Below are 20424 nucleotides of genomic sequence, written 5' to 3'. Positions count from 1 at the left end.
ACCTCAAATATGTGACTCGTATGTAAACATACAGCTCCTGTTTTACAATTTGTTCAGACGCTCATGTACAGCTTCATCTTCAGCCTCACTGGCTTTTATAGTTTTTTAACACAAGGTATGATTCATTTGGGGTATATCAAACGGGCAATCTTTTGTCTGTCTTTTTCCAGAGTAAATATTTTTTGGTTAAGGGCAAGTTTTATAACTTTATATGTAGACTATATTTGACTTAAATCCTGTTCTAGAGAACTGCTTTTGTTATGTTTGACTGAATTGTTTGCTTGTGTTTATTTCCTATTGTCTTTTATAATGACTATTGTTTTTAATTTAAATGATGTTCCATAAATATTAGCCTGTTTTATATAAATAATATGTCGTATTTAATATTGAGAGTCCTTCCGGCTTTTATTTTTGTGATGTATTTATTTGTGAATCTACCTGATTTGCTTTCTGCCAGTTGTGAGTGGCTTAAAAAGCTGCAGTCCATAATAAAAAGGTTCAATTTGATGAGACTCTCTCAACCCTTAAGCGTGGGAACTCTGAAGGATCTGAGTCCACACAGAACCAAGCAAAACGATCTTTAGTTTAAAATTAGCTCAGGTTTTTCTCTTTTCTTAGACTTGGTTAAAAAAAAGTCTTCCAACACAGTTTTTTTTTCCTCCAGTCGTAAAGCTCTTATTATTGCTCGCAAAGATTATACGCATTGGCCATGTACACACTACAAAGTTTTGGGCGTGATGACCACATTTAAACGCGGGAGTACTGTCACTGGTACACGAAGCAGGTCTCTCTAGACTGTAATGAATGGGGTTCCCCAAGACCAGCACTATAGCACGATTGAGATTTGGGGACCACTCTGATTGGTGGATCTCACATCTGGTGCTGGTGGGTCGTAAATACACATATTCCTACCTTTATTTTTAGCATTACAACTCAACAACCTGACACGAGCTTGTGCTTTTGTTTGTTTTGCATGATGATGAATTGCATTTTACATAATTAACTTCAAAATCAGTAAATCAGCGAGAGAGCGACTCGCGATAACGGTCATGGAAAGGGTTTGTGTTTTAGTTTGGTTGGAATTGGTAATCATAGGCGGAGGGTGATCCAACTCCAGGGTAAGGCTAACTGTGCGTTCACACCGCCACCGGCGAGTGTGTTGAAATTCGCTCTAGGTGCCCTGCCAACAACACTGTAAAAAGATTTGTGGACGCTAATTTCAACATGCAGTTTATAGGAGACGTTAACTAGCCTTGGTCTTTAATTTACATTAACATTAATTTGTGTGCAGCCTACAGTATATTACAATAACTGTCCTGTCCTGGTTGAAGTGTAGCCTTAATGCAATTGGTCAAATCGGTGTTGCCTATAAACGTTGCCTATATAGTGTTGCATGCCTTCTTACCAAATTCACATGATCAACCTCCTTCATTTTGCTTGGGAACTAATATGGTTTGAACCAAAGTTTACAGGACTGCGTTCTCTCTGGAATCCTCTCAAGCGGAGGACTTCTACATTCCGATTGGTTGCCGCCGAACCGCGTCATAGCTCTTTAGCTTTCCTGTTGCTCAGACAGTAGAGCGCTGGCACTTGCAACGCCAAGGTCATGGGTTCGATTCCCAGGGAAAGCAAGAACTGATAAGAATGGATGGGTAGCTTGAAATGCAATGTAAGTCGCTTTGGATAAAAGCGTCTGCCAAATGCATAAATGTAAATGTAATGTAAATTACCATAAAGTTGACCTGACTTCGACGCCCTCACCGTCCAAGAGGCGGCGCGCCATTGCCCATACAAGAAATTTCGCACTTTATGACGTCATACAGGGCCATTCTTGGAAAAAACTTTCCGAAACTTATACAAACCCCGAAGGAGTGTATTTGGCACATAAATACTCCGTCCAACTCATTTTTTGAAACTTTGGCCATGTTTAGCATGAGAAGCAGAATGCAGGAAATGACATTAGACATCCCCTTTAAATTTAAACAGCCAGTCAGATGGTAGATTTCATTTGTTTTTTTATCATTCCCAACTTTTATTTCCAAGAAAAGTTCCTCAGTCACCTGGCTGCACTCACCCTTACAGCTGCAATATGATAGATGTAACACAAAGGAGGGGTTCAGGCATACAATAGTATTTTCTTATAGCTGGGCCTGGTCAACAAATAGTTTTCGTCAATGCACCAGCCTGTTGGAGGTCTTGGTATGGCGGCCCCTTTGGCATATATTAGTGGTGTTAAGCTGAGGATATGGACAAAACCCTCCAAATTGAAAAAGTGAAAAAAAGACACCCCACCCTCGTTTTACACGATTGCTTCACAGTGTTACGGGTGGCACCATTGCCGAAGCCCCGGTGGTAGGTGATATAATGGCTCGCTGCGCTTGTGAAGTGGAGAAGAGAGATTTGTTGGGCAGTAACTTTCCCACTGAAGGTGAGGGATGTTTTTGTGTGGGCCTGTGGTTGGGTAGCATTTCCTGGGGTGTGGATTTACAGCCACAGTTCAGCAGATTGGTCATGGGGATGTGCCAGTTGGCCCATGAAATCCTAGCTAAGTACAGGGCCATCATTAGTGCTGGTTGTAGAGTGTGTTTTTTTGGGTTTATGCCAAATGAAGGCCTCTTGATAGAGGTTATTTTGGTGTAACTGAATTTGAACATGAAAAGTGTGACTTGTCGGTTTAGACTGCTGCTTTTGGTGTGTGCTTATTTCCTATTATGTGCTAATGGGATACTCCAGACTTTGCTAATTTCCTGCACTTCAAAGAATGCTCTTTCTGTTCCTCTAAAAGAGAAGTGGGATGGTGTGAGGAAGGCCGACAGGCACAACGGCAAACCCAGTGCTGCTTTCTCACAGATGATTTACTACAGAGCGTCACTAAGCTCGTCTGCCGCTTTGGGCAAAGCGCAACTAAGGCAGGTCGAGACGTGCCTATTGATTACCTGTTGTTAGCAACGGAGGAAATGCCAACAGCAGTGCGTAAAAGCTTTGAAGTGTGCGAGGACATTGTGTCAAGTGGCTAATTTTCTAGGAAACATTTGGAACGTATGGTGGGACAAAAAAAACATACAACCGTTTTTCTCAGGAAAAGAGTGATGACTTAGTTTCCGACTGTAGCAGCCCTAAAAATGTAGCTGATGTTTAATTGACTAGTTCTAAACGTTTTTAGTTTGGTTATAGTTAATGGTAGAATTGGGGAAATTAACATGTTAATTTTTGCATTTGATGTGGATTAACAATACCATCAAACAAATATTATTTAAATTATTATTTAAATAATAATATGAACAATAATTGTATGTTAATTAAAATGTTTTTTTCTTATGTTCTCAAATATTAACTACAATATTATTCGTGATTGTATACTAATTTGGGGATTACATGTGTAAATATATTTATGATTAGAGGTTTCAATGTTAGGTGCAATTAATCACAGAAAAATGTGTGATTAATTAGTTGCTTGTAATATTCAATAGTTATAATGAAACAAATTTGCTTAAGTGGGTTGCATTAAAATAGTATTTTTAAATTATTATTTATATTAATAATAAGTAATAACTTAAGTATTCAATTTATTTTATAACAACATTTAATATTTATTCAAATAATAAAAAAATATATTTACAGTAGTTCAATTTCAATATTATATTTTCCTTCATGTTGATTCTGTAATAATTTGGGGATTAAGTAGTATGTAGATATATTTATATATAATATATAAAATGTGTTTGATCAGTATCATTCATTTGATGGACCTTCAGGCCAGCAATTCAATAACATCCTGTTGCATTTTGTCTCTCTGAGCTAAGGACATGTTGTTCACAACCTCAATTTAAAGACATCCATCTGTCAGTTTAACTTGCTGAGATCTTAAAAACATGTCAGACCTGTCAGCTATACGGGATAAATCCCTTATGTGTACGCATGAGAAAACTGCCTTGACTTTCTTGCAGATGAGATGTGGGATACGGGCCTTCGTTCTCACACTGCGGTGCGAGGCTTGTTGGCAGTTGGGTGAGATTATGTTAAACGGCTCTGATCAGAGACGGAGGGGCAGGCGAAGAGCACAAGGGAAACATGAAGAGACTGAGCGTGAAGCGTGGCCGGGCCAGCACGCAGGCCAAGCGTGGGAGGGACGGCGACTCGCTGCTGGAGTTCTCCGGGTGAAATAGACCCCGGACGGAGGGCCGTCAGCAGGGGGCTCATCCTAAACAATGCATGTGGCAGTATCCCCACAGAAACAAAGCCCTGAAGTTCCCCCTGAGCAGTTTTCATGCATACTTTTTAAAATCCCATTGTTTTGACAGCACTGAAGAGTTTGGGGGCCCAGATGATGCATTATTCATAACCGAGTTAGAGCGGATTTGAAGAGCACCGATTGCTACGCTGGCATGAAGACGTCCTGGGACCCCAATCAGGTCTGACACATGACATAGTCCCCTGTGTGCTGGGCCCCCGTTGGGCGGATGCAACATTCCATCAGGCTTTTGAGGGGTGGGGGGGTGTGGATCACTCCTTGTCATTCAAACTGACCTGTCCTGCATGTCAGGCCACACTTTAAAAATCAAACATCTTTAGAGACTTCGGTTGTGCTTTTTAGATGTGGCTGCACCAGCATTATCATAAAAAATGCGCTGTGAACAGACAGCTTAATCAGAAAAGCAGAGATGCACCGATTGCATCCGATACCTAATTATTATTTTATTTTTTTAAGTGTGACATCACCTGCCTATACCGATTTTTGCCGATTCCGATTTTCTTTCAAAGAACTATAATTGACAGCATACAAACAAAAAATCTACTTTAGTGTTCTTCAATGCAAAATTTTGTTTTTGACCACGAAAATGATGCACAATACAAGCACTATTTAACCTCGCCGCCGGAGAGAAGAGAGCGAGAACGCGCAGCTGACGTAATTGCCTGTGCTGCTGACAACAAAACGGACCGGCTCGAAATCGGAAAGACATGAGACTGACTGGCCGGTTACCGATCAGAGCAGACCATGCGGAAATCTTCCGATTCCAGTCCCTGGCCGGTCGAAACGGTGCATCTCTACAGAAAAGGCTTTTCCTTCTGTGACCTGCTGCTTGGGACTTGACCCCTCACCAGTAATTAGGAGGGCAGGGAGGGGAAGACCTTCAGCTGGGCTGGGGGCTTCTAATGGAGGCCTTTTGTCTGAGGGACACTTCAAAGTCAGAGAGGAGAGAGGATACACTTGAGTATCCCTGGGGCTAGAGCCTCCTCTCCTCTTACCACTCTGGAATCTCCTAATCCTAAGGGTTTGAAGACGTGCGCCTGGTCACCCAGGTTGGAGGAGGGAGGTCATTATATTGTGCTAATGTAGGATCTTTTAGTGTCTTGATGTTTTAGTGTCAAGATTTTAAGGTTTTTGTAAATACTCATTACCTCAATATAGGAGGCCTGCGTGGAATGGATTTTTTACTCCTGTCCATCTCCAGAAAAAAAGTGTTCTCTTTTGTCCCGCTTCCGCCCATATCTTTCACGCTTTGTCCCGCTCCTGTCAGCAAAAGCCAACAGGTAGAGATCTCTTGTTTCGGTGCCATAGACAAAAAATAATAATCCAATTCCCACAACACGTGAAACTCATTTTGTTGCAGCAGGCAATCAGAAAGGTGCTTTTCCTTGCTGCCAATCTGAAAACATGAAGAATATGCAATATGCCTGTTAAGTGTTTTTGTTCATGAATAGATGAATAACAAGAATAACATTCTGTAATCTGCAGTAACATACTTTCTTTTTCCAATCTTTGGTCCTGTGATAGTTCTGGGGAAGTGCAGACCTCTACCTCAAGATGTTCTTTTTGGTTTAAATTTAGCAGTTTTTGTTGGATATGTTTGTTGTGGGTGGAGCAAAAAAACAGGCCCACACAGAATATGTGCCTGAAGAACTCCAAAGAATTGTAATTCGGGCTGGGCATTGACACATATTTCACAATTTTTATTCAGAAGCTTGCGATTTGCACTGGTGCGAAACACCACCACGTTGCCCAAGCTGCCATTTCAATTGCATATAAACCGTGCTTATCAGCGTGCTTAAAAGCTGCGTTTATCAGCTCAGACCAATATTAGACAGCGCGGTGTGAGTTTGATCACGCGACACCGTTACTGCACAGTAGGGCTGGGCGATATGGCCAAAAAAAAATATCACGATATTTTTTTTTATATCAGTCGATATCGATAATTATCGATAAATGACAAATCTTTATTTATTTCAAGTTTAAAGACAGATTTGTACTCCTAAGTGAAAGCTGTAGAAACCAGAGCGTTGTGTTTTTAAACTACTCTTTATTGTCAGAACATATCATGACAAACACTTGCCAAACAGGGGAACATTTCACAAATCCGAGGTAGAACATTCAAACATTTGACATTTTTCCTTAAAATAAATATCTTTATTTCAGTAGTATTAGCTTGAGTTAGGATGCAGATTTAACAAAAACAGTAGCCTAACATCTGTTTTAAAAAAGTAACAACATTATTTTTATTTGGTAAAATGTAGTAGCCTATTCTTTAGTTTTATTAAAATTAACCATTGGTCATCCAGCATCATGCATTTAGATCATGATAACCACAGATAAAATGTAACTTTATGGTTTCTATGGTATTTATGAAAACCAGTAGCCTAAATACATTATTAAAAACTGTAATTATATTCCATTAGTCCTTTGATACATTGTCTACAATAATAATATTATACAATTCAATATATATATCCCACATTTCATGGTGCAGTTAATATTACTAGGCTAACGTTACAGTAACGTTAAATCCGTGGAAAATGATGGGAAGGTGTAACTTAGACGGAAAAGCCTTCTGACTGTATCGTTGCGCTCAGTGTTTCTCCTGTTCGTCAGCGCCGCTTCATCTGCCTTTAAACTGGTTTAAATCACTGAGACATTTGTGTTCCTCGCTGAATTCAAGCGCTCTCACTGGATCTCGTGTCCGAGACCGATCAGAGTAAACGCGTCTGCTCGAGTGAGCTCGCGCTCGCGCTGCCGTTTGGACTTTGAGCCGAGCGGATAAACGGTCCGTGTGGCGCGCGCGGTTCAAATGAGATTCGTTCCGCTTTTGGCGCAAAAACATTATCGAACATTTATCGAACTCTTGATATCGTTTTATCGAGAAAAATTATATCGCGATAATTATCGTTATCGTTTTATCGCCCAGCCCTACTGCACAGCACTAGTAGATTAAGAAAGTGTGCGCTTACAAGTGAGTATTGCTATTTTTAGGATGGGAGGTAGTCTACAAGACTTTGTTCAATCATCAACTGAAAACATAATAAGACTTAAAGATCAATTCTATGGATTTAAAAATTTATATCGGTTCTTCAAAATGAGAATCGATTAAAATCAAGAAATCAATATTTTTTAACCCAGCCCTAATTGTAATTCTTAAATTTTTATCATAAATTGAATTCAATAAATTCTACAAATCTCTAGCTCCTTACATGTTTGTTTATTAAATGTTTTGGCTAATTTGGTTATGGGTTTAGCTAATTTTATTTATGCAGAATTCCAAAAAAATTCCCCCCCCAAAAAAATGTCTACAGTTTCTGCCGGAGCCTAGCTGTGACTAACACAGAAACAATGAAAGATATCTCGATGTTAATCAGTTTTTTTGTCCGAGTGACACTACTTTTTGTTGGTTACTTTCTGCAGTATTGCACATAGTCCTGCCCACAACAAAGACTCATTGGATCGAATGCCTCTCCTAATGCATATTAATCATTATATAATGACTTGATGTAAACAGAAGTGACTGACACATTGGTCTTAAAGCAATGTGCCAGGCGGTCATTGCATTGGCTACACATGCATTCGTGGGACTGAGTTGGAGGAAAAGGAGTGATAATGGAGATTATAGATTAATAGAGAGGCAAAAAAATCCATCACTTATCATTTTGGCGCCACAGGGTCATGGCCTTGTTTCCCTGACATCTTTATTCATGTGTGTTTTTCCATGTGTTTTCACACTGAGTGGAATTTAGGGTGGTAAATGCAGATGATAAATTGAAGATGCTTAACTGTCAAAACATTTTGAGCTTCCTACTTTTTTTTCTTCCTTTTTTATAGTGGGAGAAGTGATTCTCTCTCTGTTCCGCCAAACACACACATACCTTCCACGTTGTAACTGTGTGCACTCATAAAGCTTCTGTCTCATCCCTGTGGCATGATGTACATCTGCACAGAAAGGATAAAAAACAGATGCTCCTGCTATCAAAACTTCACGAACCCTTTGCAACATTCAGTTAGATATGAAGTCATCCGTTGCACACAGCCAAATTACCGTCCACTTTATCCTAATGCAAACAAGAGAGATTAGAGATGTGGTTTTCGTCTATGGGTTCATAATGGTGTAAACATTTTTTTTTTTCATCCTAATGTCTATTCTGCAAGTCTAAATATTTAGTGTTTGAAAAACATGCACAAAAATATTATTATGCTTTTTTTTTTGTGGGTATTTGAAGGCTAGTTGTTTGATGGGATGCCAAACAATTAATTCAAATATAAAAATTTTGACCTTCAGAGAATAAACAAATTCGATGTAAATAGTTTTGGTGTAAGTTTTGTCATTTAGTTAAAGCAAACTTGGTGGCCTTTCGAGTCAACATGAAATCAAAATTGACCATATTTACTCGACAATTGACCTTTACTTGGCTGCATGGGCTTTTGATGTTTATAATGTTATAATATTAAAAGATAAATAGCTTTTTAGGCATTGCTTGAGCCAACATTCGGTCTGTCTCATTCTGATATGGAAAGCCCACTTTTCATCCAATCAATTCCAAATGGATTAAACCAAGTCCTACCCTGCATTTTTTTTCTTGAATTCACATTACGAAAGTGGATTCACATTTAAAGGGGGTTCACGTTGATTTTAAAGTGCCCCTATTATGCTATTTTAAAGGTTTCTCATTTTGTTTTGGAGATCTCCTAAAATAGGTTGACATGCATCCCAGGTAAAAAAACAAACAAACACTGCACATCACCTTATTTTTCAAAGAGTCTGAGGAGTCTGGAAAAACCCCTCCTTCCCACAGGCCTACTCTGTAGAGTTGTGCCGATAGACGATAGTATTGTGTATTGACAATAGTTAGAGATATCATATCAGATATGATAGTCAGATATGAGTCAGAGATATCATATCAAAGGCATATCAGAGATATCAAACGATACTTGGTTTTCCCTTTAATGTATTGAATTATTATTATTATTGTTATCAGGCTAGTATTATTATCAGATGAATATCAGGACCAACAATTAATTTGCTAGCCGCTATCAAAATAATCTGGCTGCGGGTGCGGGCCAGATATTATTGCTGCCGGCCTGCATTATGCAAATTACACAAATTTGTGACATTGTTACTTTGGTATGTAACAGCTAACATGGAGTCTGGAATTGGTTATGACTAGTTTCAGCAGGTCTGAATCAATTATTTATTTTAGGAGACAATAACAGATTTTTTACATAGCCTATTATTTACATATTTTACATATCTGACAATGTAATTTCCTGTGAAGGATCAATAAAGTATCAACAGCAACAAAAAAGCATAATAGGGGCATTTTAAGGTTGTTTCATTCAGGTACCTCCTTCTCACTCTGTATGCACACAAAAATATACACATATAGACTCCTGCTCAAAAGTTTGGGGTTGTAATATTTTTAAATGTTTTTGAAAGAAGTCTCTTATCCTCACAAAGTGTCAAAAGTCACAAAACTATATTGTAAAATAGTGTTACAATTTAAAAATAACCATTTTCCATTTTAATACATGTTCAAATTTAATTTACAGGTATATATGTGATGGAAAAGCTGGATTTTCTAATATGCTGATTTGGTGCTCAACAAACATTTATTATTATCAATGTTGAAAACAGTTGTGCTGCTTAATTTTTTGTGGAAACTGACATTTTCAGGATTCTTCGATGAATAGAAAATTCAAAAGAACTTTGTAAGAAAAAATCTTTGTAATATTATAAATGTCTTTACTGTCACTATTGATCAATTTGATGCGTCCTTGGTGAATAAAAGTGTTAGTTTATTTTACATAATATATCTTACTAAACGCAAACTTTAGAACAGTAATGTATATTCATAAACTTAAGAGAAGCAAGTCAAAACACTCTGATCTCCTTTTCCATGACATCAGTAATCCAGTGCAGTCAGCAGTTATGAAGTACCTTTCTCACAGTCCCAAAAAATCTACTATTACACGTCTGGATCGATGTGAACAGCTGTTGTCAAGTTTGTCTCAGAGTTCTTTCCTTATCTTGACGTCCGCCATGTCTCAAGTGCACAGAACATTGTCTGCATCTCAGTCACGCCACGGCCTCATAATCTGCTCATCGTCTCTAACCGCCTGCGTTTGAGCCTTCTCAGAACAAGCGTGCTGTTACCAGTGTCATGCTAACTCATCATGTGTTTGCTTGAGGAACTTTCACATGGTTGAATTACACAGCTTTCTACATTACTGCTGTATCCTTTTTGTTTTAAAGTCGTGCATCCCCTACACACGCAGAGGAAGCTGAGCTGATGCGATTGTGGTCGCTGTCTGTTTGTTTGTCACCCGCAGAAAATCAAGAGTGCTCGCAGCACGTGGTCAACGAGCGACTTGGGGAGCTTGTACGCGTGTTGAAGGTCGTCATTGGCAAACACCAGCCGCTGAACTCGTCGGAAATTCTTGGTGCTGCAGGCACCGTTATCGCCAAAGTCAAAGGTGAGCATCCTCTTTTAACTCCGCCCCACTTAACAATCAACTACTCAGAATTGATCTATACAAAAATGGGCTGTTCTATTCTTTGTGTATGCATTCATAGTTTTTCTGGGTTCATCTACATACCGGTAGTTTGTTTTATTCAAATACATAATTTGCTCCTCCAAGATCAAGATCTTAATGCATTAAGCCACATTAAGAGTTAAGCATTAATTCTATAATAATAATTTAATATATTATGTATATCGTTTTTTTTGTTTTGTTCCACCACTGCAAAACCTATTTGTAATGCATCTTTTTTTTGTAACTCTTGTTTCTGGCTCAAGTGTTAAATAATGTGAAGCAGTTGTTTTTGTACTGATCGCAGATGTATTCATTTGTTATGAATAATCTTATCTTTTGTTTTGCATCCATCAAGTTCCAAAAAAACAAAACAAATGAAAATTCCTTTCATGTAAAAAAACTAAATTCACACAATTACCAACAAATAGACATTACTGCATGGTTATAAAAATACTAATACATTTTGATGGTTGAAATTTCTGAACAAATAACTACATTGTGATGTTTTCTCTAAAGACTCATAACATGATATTGATTTTGCTCATACCACCCACTCCTAGTCAGGAATATTCTTCTCCTGGCTAGTGTGCATCAGTGCAGTTCGCAGTCCAGATTGAGGTTGCCGAAGAGGGAACAGATGATTTCTGTGCTATATTGACATAGTGAATGTGTTTCTTATTGGTTATAAACATAAATCCCTTCTCACTTTGGCAGTATTGATTTAAAGTATCCTCCTTTGCCACTAGAGGGCCAGTGACCCCTCTGAGCTCCCATGTGTCCTATACCAGGACAGGCTCTTGTGAAAAGAAAGTCTGAAGAGTTTAACAAAGGAAGTTAATCTGTGGATTGTGTCTTTTTTTGACATGCTTGAGGCCTTTTTTTAATCTTTCTGAATAGGTAAGTTGAGAAGAAAGACAGATCACCTCAGATATCCGCCTCAAGTTACCTGTACGACCGACATTCCATTATGAGCGTCCAACTCACACTTCAGCTTGCTTGCATTTTAACGCCCCACATTCATGTCAGCCGCCTTCTTTCTCTTGATGGAACGCTATGAACTTCAGGAAATCAGATGCACATTTTTCCCCCTCCATCATGCTCTGTCCATGCGGTCCTCTCTCTTTAAAAAAAAATAAAAAAGCTGCATAGTTTTGCTGAAGAATCTCTCAGGGGCGCAGCAATAAAAGTGTCAAGTGTCTCAAGTTATTGAAATTCTTTCTTCCCTCACCCAAGTCTTGAGCGAGTCAGTGGCATCTTAATCGCTGTTTTTTTGTTTTAGCCTCTGATCTGGAGTTATCTCAGGTATTTTATCTCATCTTATGACGCATTGCACCTGATAAAGTGATACCTGCATGTGTTTGAATGCCACAAGTATGTGGTAATAATCATTCTTAGTTTTATTTATTTTTTCTTCTTAAAAAAAACTATTCTTTAATTCCTATTGACAGAATTTTAAAGAAGCCCGTCCAATGGTGCAAAAAATGCTTTCAAGGTATTTTCTTTGAGAGAACTACTTTCTGAATGTAGCCATTCCCAACCCGTATTTGAGCTGTGAAGGCGGCAGAAGTGGAAGCATTGTTGTGGAACTGCAGGATGTCCTGAGGAAGAAGTCAGCGTTCCATTGCAGGGGCCACTGAGCCGCCCGCCTGCATTCAGAAGCAGAGAGGCATGCACCAGGAGCCACGCACCTCTCTCGCTCTCTTCGCCAGCGCCGTCGTCTCCTATGGGTGGCGGTTGAAGTTGGGGATTCCCATCTCTGCCGACAGTCGCTGCGTTTTGCGTGGCATTCAACTAAAAAATCCACCCATGCGGAACTGGAAACTACAGCTGAAGATGTTGCTTTGTTCAATTGCCTCGTCACTTTTTCTTGTATGTCAGGAAAAAGTGGAAGTCGAGCTGTATTGTGAACTAGGCTGTGGTGTTAGTTCCTGAATTTCTGAGGGACTTGTGCTTTTGGTTAATCTATGCGTTACCCTATCGAACTTGGATATGACGGCAAGTGCAAGTTAAAGTCGTTGGTAAGTTGGGCGAAAGTTGTTTGAACGTCCTCTGAATGTTTTGAGAGTTCAAGCTTTTGTCAGTGTTTCCTGTAAAGGGGAGGCTCAGCTAGCAGACAGGAAGCTCTTGGTAAATGCAAGGTTTTTTTGCCTCTCGGAGACTTCACTTGCTGTCTGTCACAGATTCAACGTCAATAGGATGACAATTTCTCTTCCAACTGCTCAAAACATGGAAAATTAGCACCAATGTGGTGGGTCATCAATCTTCTTGAAACAATGAAGAAAAGCATCCTTAGATTTATTTACATGCAAACTGTTCAGCTTTTGTGTTGTACTCTAGGGAAGCATGTCTTTAGTACAAAGTGGTATTAGACTCTAAATAAGGAAGAACCTAGAAGTTCCTTTTCTTTGGGCACCACAGTGTTCAAAATTAGTCTGACTTTAAAGCATATTAAAATGGTATATTATCGGAAAGTGTTGGATCTGCTCATCGTCCTCAATAGCTATGGTGGTGCTCCCAGCTGTTGACAAATTCATATTGCCATAAACACAGTGAGATCTAGGTCTACGCCCCTGTTTCTCCTCATCATCTAATAATAATTGTAATTTTGGTGCCTTTTGGCTCCACTTCTCATGTGGTTTTTCACTTCCCACAGGCGTGAACGTCAAGGAAGTCAATAAAGAAAACAAAGGCACTATATTTGGTGAGATATACACATCGATCGACACTTTGGCATTCACCTTTGGCAATGTGTGAGTACCGTAGCCCTCTCTTCTGTAATTAAACGTATATTATGCTCTGTATAGATTTACTTTCAGTTTCCATGTTCTGATTTTACAGCACACGTCAGCTATGCATCCTGTAGTCACTCTTACCGCTAATTAAATGAACTGTTACTTTAAAGGGTTCGTTCACCCAAAAATGAAAAATCTATCAACAATGTCCTCATCCTCTTTTCATTCGAAACCCATAAGACTTTCTTTCTTCTTCGAAACACAAATCTTAGAGGTATTTGTCCCTCTAGTGAAAGTCCATGCAACCAAAACTTAGCTTCTTATTCACATAGAAACATTGATCAGCGCACATACCTAGAGCACATCAAATATGGTCAACTGAAACTCAGCCATACTTGCGTGACACACGGGAAACCTCATTGGTTCTCAGTCTCACCCATCAAGCATGTATGTTTGAGCTTTGTTTACCATATGTGATGTGCTTTCAATGGTTAGACAAAAATGATCAGAGAATATAAAAAATATCTTCACTCATGTTTCAAATATGAAAGTTATGCAGGTTTGGAATGACATCAGGGTGAGTAATTGATGACAGAATTTTCATTTTTGGGTGAACTATCCCTTTATACTGTTCATATTTTTATTTAAAATGATCTGTGATTATATTATTTGATTATTATATTTGTGAAAACCAACATCATAATATTGTAACAGTGTGATGTATGGTCAAGTGTATGTTATGTGCAGTGTCCCAGCAGTGACTTGTCTTTTTTTCCATTTAGAGTGTCTGACTTCCTTATGGGAGATGTGGACAGTGGCTCCAGGTTGGGGTACCCCCAAGCCAGAAGAAGTTGTGTAAGTTGTCACCTTCATTGCTTCTTTTTTTTTTAAACACTGGCCACAAGTTGAGCCTTCAAAGGTCCTTAAATAGTTCACACAAAAAAAGTCATCATTTACTCACCCTCATGTTGTTCATACCCATGTGCTATTTTTTCAGTGGAACAGCTATTTTCCATACAACAACAGTTCAGTGACCACGTCTGCCAATAAAAGTACCATAAAAGTAGTCCTTATGACTTGTGTGCTGCGTTCTATGTCTTAGCCATACGATGGCTTCATGTGAAATGCAGACTGAAATTTTAGCCATTATTCACTATTTATAAACACAATTATCATATGGCTTTAGAAATGCACGACCATTCAAAAGTTTGGGGTTGATCATTTAAAAAAAAAATGTTTTCAATGTTTTTGAAATGCATTTATTTGATTAAACATATTATTACAATTCAAAAAACTGTTTTCTATTTTAATATAGAGTGTCCCTGTCATTACTCCAGTATTAATTTTAATATGATCATTTAAATATGCTGATTTCAGGAAGCACTTTTTACTATTATCAATGTTGTAAACAGTTGTGCTTAATATTTTTTTGTGGAAACTGTCATGCATTTTTGTCAGGATTCCTTGTTGAATAGAATGTTCAAAAGAACAGCATTCATTTTCAATAGAAATCTTTAGTATTATAATTATAAATGTCTTTAATGTCACTGTTGTTCAATTTATTGCATATTTCCTGAATAAAAGTATTAATTTCTTTTAAAAAAATTAATAAATCGAACTGTCTTCAAACTATGAACAGTAGTGTATAGTTGTATGGACTTGTTTTATGGCATTTTTATGTCCTTTTTTGGTGCTTAACAGGTGTGGTCACTATGAAATGTTGTATGGAAAAAAACTGCATGAAGATTCTACAGAATTCTTCTTTTGTGTTCCACAGAAGAAGAAAATAACAGCACCATATTTTTAGAACAAGCATGACTAAATAATTATGTTCCCTTTTAAAGTTAGGGTAGGCAATGTTTTCCAGAAACACTTTTTGTTATACTGGTTGAAACCCTCTTTACATCCTGATAGCAATCAATTGTATAAGTGTTCTAAATATATAAAAACAATTGCATATATCTTCTGTGGAAGTCTCAGGACCAAACAATGTTTGTCCAGTCATTGCATATGGTTCGATATGATACGATCAACCTATGTATTTCCATACCTCCGCGCAGATATCACACGTCATCAGCGTGTTCCGTAAGCCGCCTATGCAGAGTTGTAGACAGACAGTCACTGAACACCACAAACAAACAGCAGCCTCCTTTTACAGTTCCTCTTGAACCAAAACAACGGGCTTATGCTGTGTTCATGCAGTAACTACTGTAATCAAGAGATGTCAAGCCGTGATGTTCTCAGGTTCAGATTTATGTGCTTCAGTAACAAAACTTATCAATGGCGAAATGAATCTCCAGCAGTCAGGTTGAACAAACCAGGGCTCTTTCAGTTGTTTACGTTCATTATTATTGTAACGTTATGTGCTTTGAAACATGAGGTAATTTAACACCTTAATTTAATTCCTGCGTGTTCATGTGTTTTGAAGAAAGCGTGGCTTTGGAGACGCTCTGAAGGGAGGGTTGGATCTTATGATTTCAAAGTTGCTAGCCTCTCCGAAGATGCCTACCCTACCTTTAAGTTTAGCTGTCTTCTTTGAAAATAGTGAAACCTGGCTGGCACCTGCGATTTAAAGAGCTGGGTTTTCAAGCTTTGATCGACCTAGATGTTGAGAGACAAGATGAAAGAGAAGCACCTTCTCGTCCCTCACCTCTGTAATCAAACTTCTCATCCCGTGTGAAACGTCTTTTTCCTTTATCTCCTCTAGTCTCTTGATAACCTCTCTGAAGATTCACGGGGCTGCAGTCAAAATGATCTGGCAGGTAAATGGATTTCCTTTCTTCTTTATGTAGCCGCCTTTTACATCTTTCTATCACTGTTTTTATCACAAAGATAGCAGGCTTGTGCCATCGAGGTGTTGCAGTAAATCACAACGCTCATTTTATGTGCCCCCCGAACAGAAATGTTAACTTTAAGTTTTCTAGTTTAAACAAACCACACATGAGGTGTTGTTCTAGCAGAGAGACAGATGAGCAGTACTGACTTGGGACATAAACGACAAGAGACACACCCCATACCTTCACACTTGTGTTGTTTTTCATATAGTCTAACATTCTTCTTGTTTGCCAAATGGTTGACATTCTTTGGTTTTTTTTTTTGGACATTTGTGTGAGGAATGGGAACCACATGTGGCTTATTGGGCGGGGTGCTTGGATCCAGCGCGGCTGAGCTGCGTGTCAGTGCATTTGACGAAGGTTAAGCAGAGATTTTATGAGATGATCTCACACGCTCATGCCACGCAATATATCGTACATGCATCTAATGCGAACACAGATTAGTGTCAGTTTTAGAAACATCTCTTATGGGAAACGTGGAGGCTATTTAGTCCTCTAACAAGCAAGTCTGCCACCAATTTGAGGGCTGTCGCTGCCTTTAATAAGGCTAACTTGTAAAATTTGCCTTGTAACATTTGGCCTATAAACCAAATAAGGCGGTTACATTTAATAGTAGATTTTAAATGACAGTTTTAGAGAGCGCAGAGACGAGGTTGAGAGGAAATATAAATGTCTTCAAAGGGTTTCTCTGTGCATTTTTAGCAATCTTTTTAAACAATGTGGAGCGTTTGTGTATTTTTGTGTGTGCGTGTGTTCATTATGCGGTGTTCTGGGTGTGTGTTTCCAGATCATGCTCTGTCTCCAGAGCTGTCCACTGTGGAGCAGGTGGACCTCCTCCTGCTGAAGAATGACAGTGGAGTAGAGTCGGCCTTGCTCTATGCCAAGGCCTGGTCCAAATACACCAAAGACATGTTGGCCTGGGTGGAGAAACGCCTCAGCTTGGGTCAGTCCATTCTTAAAGCCTGATCTTATTTGTTTTGAGTCTTCAAGGTTGATCTTTAGTGTTTCATGTGGTCTCTCTGTGTTTGACAGACATGGAATGTGCAAAAGGCTTTGCCAAGATGGCAGAATCTGCAAAGGCAGTAGCAAGTCAGCAGGTGATGGTCTTTTTAGTATGTTGTTTTGATCAAAGGTGATGCTCAAACATTTCGGGTCAGTACGATTATTTATAAAGGATGCATTAAATTGATCAAAAGGGACAGTAAAGGCATTTATAAGGTTACAAAAGATAACATTACAAGAAATGCTGTTCTTTTGTCTGTCACTGTTCACTGAAATGTTAAGCAGCACAACTGTTTTCAACATAATAATAATAAATGTTTATTGAGCAGCAAATCAGCATATTAGAATGATTTCTGAAGGATAAAGTGACACTGAAGACTGGAGTAATGATGCTGAAAATTCAGCTTTGTCACCACAGGAATTGTAAAAAATCGTACTGACCCCAAACTTTTGAACGTTATTGTATTTGGTTTTGGGCCTCTGAGTGACATGTGTGACTGTGTGTCTTTATCTAAAGGACTACATGCCATTCCGGGATATTTACGTCTCTGCCTTTAAAAATGAGATCGAGTACAATCATGTTCTGCTCCAAACGGCTACAGCTCTTCAAACCAACAAATTCATACAGGTATATTCAGTTGACTGCTGTACACTTTTAGCTAACTGTTCAACAAATAATTTCCTATAATTCCAAAAAATTCACATAATTCCAACAGCCACTGCTGGCCCGCAAGAATGACCTGGACAAGCAGAGGAAAGAGATAAAGGAACAATGGCAAAGAGAGCTGAAGAAAACGGTACCTATGATGACTTGAATTTCATCACTAGTGTTTCTTAAGAACGATAGCGCTTTATAACCCATGCTTGTTTTCAGAGCGAGGCCGAGAGCGCTTTGAAGAAGGCTCGTCTGCTGAAGGTGCAGAAGAGAGAGGAGTACGAGAAGGCACGCAGCTCCACCAGCCGCACCGAGGAGGAGCAGCCAACAGCAGGAGGCAGGACTCTGGAGAAGAAACGGAGAGTGGAGGAAGAGGCCCTGCAGAAGGTACTGCAGAAAGTGCTCTATAAAACACCGTCACAGACTGCACAAACACACACACACCCTTGCTTTTATTGTCCTTGTTTACTGGGCATCAAAGTGGCAATAAGAAACAGAGTTTGTGGGAATTCATTTGATTTTACTTAACATCTGATGCACTGTCTGAAAATTAGGCCATATAATCTAAACATTACTGTTGCTATAACAACTCTAGCAACTACATAGCATCACACTAAACGCCACCCAGTACACCGTAGAAAATGGGCGGGCATTTTCTTCATAAAATGTTAGATTTTTGTAAACCTTGGTTTGGTTTGGTGCTGGTAATGACATACTGGGGCTTAAAACAGGCTAGTAAAATCACTATGCTTTTATTTTGTTTGACTCACGGCCTGTTTTTGTGGTGACTACAGGCAGAGGAAGCGCAGGAGCAGTATAGAGCCTGCGTGGCTGATCTAGAGGCAAAGAAAGTCGGATTGGCAAGCGCTAAGAGTGAGATCCTCACTCAGATTCGGAAGCTGGTCTTCCAATGCGACCTGACTCTCAAAGCGGTCTGTATCACTACATCACTTTATAACACTACAGTTTAAAAGAAGTTTGGGGTCTGTAAGATTTTTAAATGTTTTTGAAAGAAGTCTAATATGCTCACCAATGATGCATTTGTTTGATCAAAAATACAGCAAAACAGTAATATTGTGAAATACGATTACATTTTAAAATTATTTTAAAATGTAATTTGTTCCTGTGATGGGGCCAGTCTTCAGTGTCACATGATCCTTCAGAAATCATTCTAATATGCAGATTGGCTCAAGAAACATTTCTCATTATCAATGATAACAAAGTATAACAAAAATGTATTTGAAATATAAATCTTGTTGCATCATAAACTTTTTATCCTTTTCATCCTTGCTGAAAGTATTAATTTATGTCAAAACGTAATTCTTATTGACCCCCATCTTTTAAATGCGTGTGTTTATATTGAAAAGACCTTCATGAAAATATATATATATATTTTTTTTTTCCTATTATTGCATACTGACTATTCTCATGAACTCCTGTAGGTGACAGTGAACTGGTTCCAGATGCAGCAGGCTCAGACTGTGCCTCTAAATGTCAACTACCAAGCTCTAAGTGAACAGGCCAAAAAATATGAGCCAGGCCAGCGCTACTCTGAGTTTGTGTGCAGCTTGCCTAAAGAGCGAGTGTGGCTGGAGTCTCTGTCTCAGGACATCAACACTTCCTCAAAAACTGGGTTAGTCCACACTCAAGTTTCCATGCAAGCCATGCATTGTTTGCATCTTCCTCAGGAAGAATGATGAACGAAACAAGGGTCGGTCTTGGCGTGTTGTTTACCCAAGTTCTGGTGTCCGTAATCACTACCCTGTGCAAACTCTGCTTTTCAGCTTGACCTCTGAATCACACCCATGTACAAACAAACTGGCCAGTGCTATCACATCTCTTTACAGTGCATTCAAATCTCACGCTTGCCTTTTGAGTAACCCATTTCACAATCAGCTGAGATTTTGCACAGCCTGTTTTGGTATTTTTATAAAGCCTGCTTTAACAAGTTTCTTTCCTTTCCAGAATGTCCCTTCATAAGAGGTCTCAGAGCAGCACCCGCTCGTCCCATGGGAATCTGTCACAGGGTTCTGTTACCTCTGCGGATAACCACAGTGCAGATGAGGGTACCGTACAACCCTGCAAGACCAAGATCGCAGAGAGACGGTCCAATAGCAGTATAGACATGCAAGGTAGGAGATGTTGTATCTTTGTCAATAAAGATCTAGGCTAGTGACTAAAAGTTTGTAGGTTTAAAATAATATGTTTCTGTGGCACTAAATGGAATGAGAACCATAATGACATTCTACCACTGTTTGGACAAACAGATAATCCTGGCCCAAACTCACACATTTGGTTGAGCCAAAATTGCTACTTCAGGCTGTCTTTACACTCTTTGGGGGACATCAACCTACTCAACTTGCATTAGTCATACTCTAAAACTCCAAGACATTTATTTTCTTTCCA

General features: G+C 39.0%; 1 protein-coding gene across 4 annotated transcripts in view; it reads left to right on the top strand.

Annotated features, from left to right (window-relative positions):
* The window catches only part of arhgap29b (Rho GTPase activating protein 29b), a 35555-nt gene that overhangs the window by 7577 nt on the left and 7554 nt on the right, over positions 1-20424 (top strand). The window contains exons 3-14 of one of the 4 annotated variants that reach the window (XM_079611665.1): positions 10592-10735; positions 13449-13545; positions 14310-14382; positions 16235-16289; positions 17149-17304; positions 17394-17458; positions 17881-17991; positions 18080-18160; positions 18238-18405; positions 18813-18950; positions 19461-19651; positions 19984-20150. In XM_079611665.1, the coding sequence (XP_079467791.1) occupies positions 10592-10735; positions 13449-13545; positions 14310-14382; positions 16235-16289; positions 17149-17304; positions 17394-17458; positions 17881-17991; positions 18080-18160; positions 18238-18405; positions 18813-18950; positions 19461-19651; positions 19984-20150 (1446 nt within the window). Of the gene's footprint in view, positions 1-10591; positions 10736-12395; positions 12814-13448; positions 13546-14309; positions 14383-16234; positions 16290-17148; positions 17305-17393; positions 17459-17880; positions 17992-18079; positions 18161-18237; positions 18406-18812; positions 18951-19460; positions 19652-19983; positions 20151-20424 lie in introns of those variants that run through there. The other 3 variants (XM_079611668.1, XM_079611666.1, XM_079611667.1) reach the window with 3 other exon arrangements.

The sequence above is a fragment of the Phoxinus phoxinus genome (assembly GCF_949152265.1).
Source record: "Phoxinus phoxinus genome assembly, chromosome: 5".
Taxonomy (NCBI): Eukaryota; Metazoa; Chordata; class Actinopteri; order Cypriniformes; family Leuciscidae; genus Phoxinus; species Phoxinus phoxinus.
This window is presented reverse-complemented; position numbering and strand designations above follow the sequence as displayed.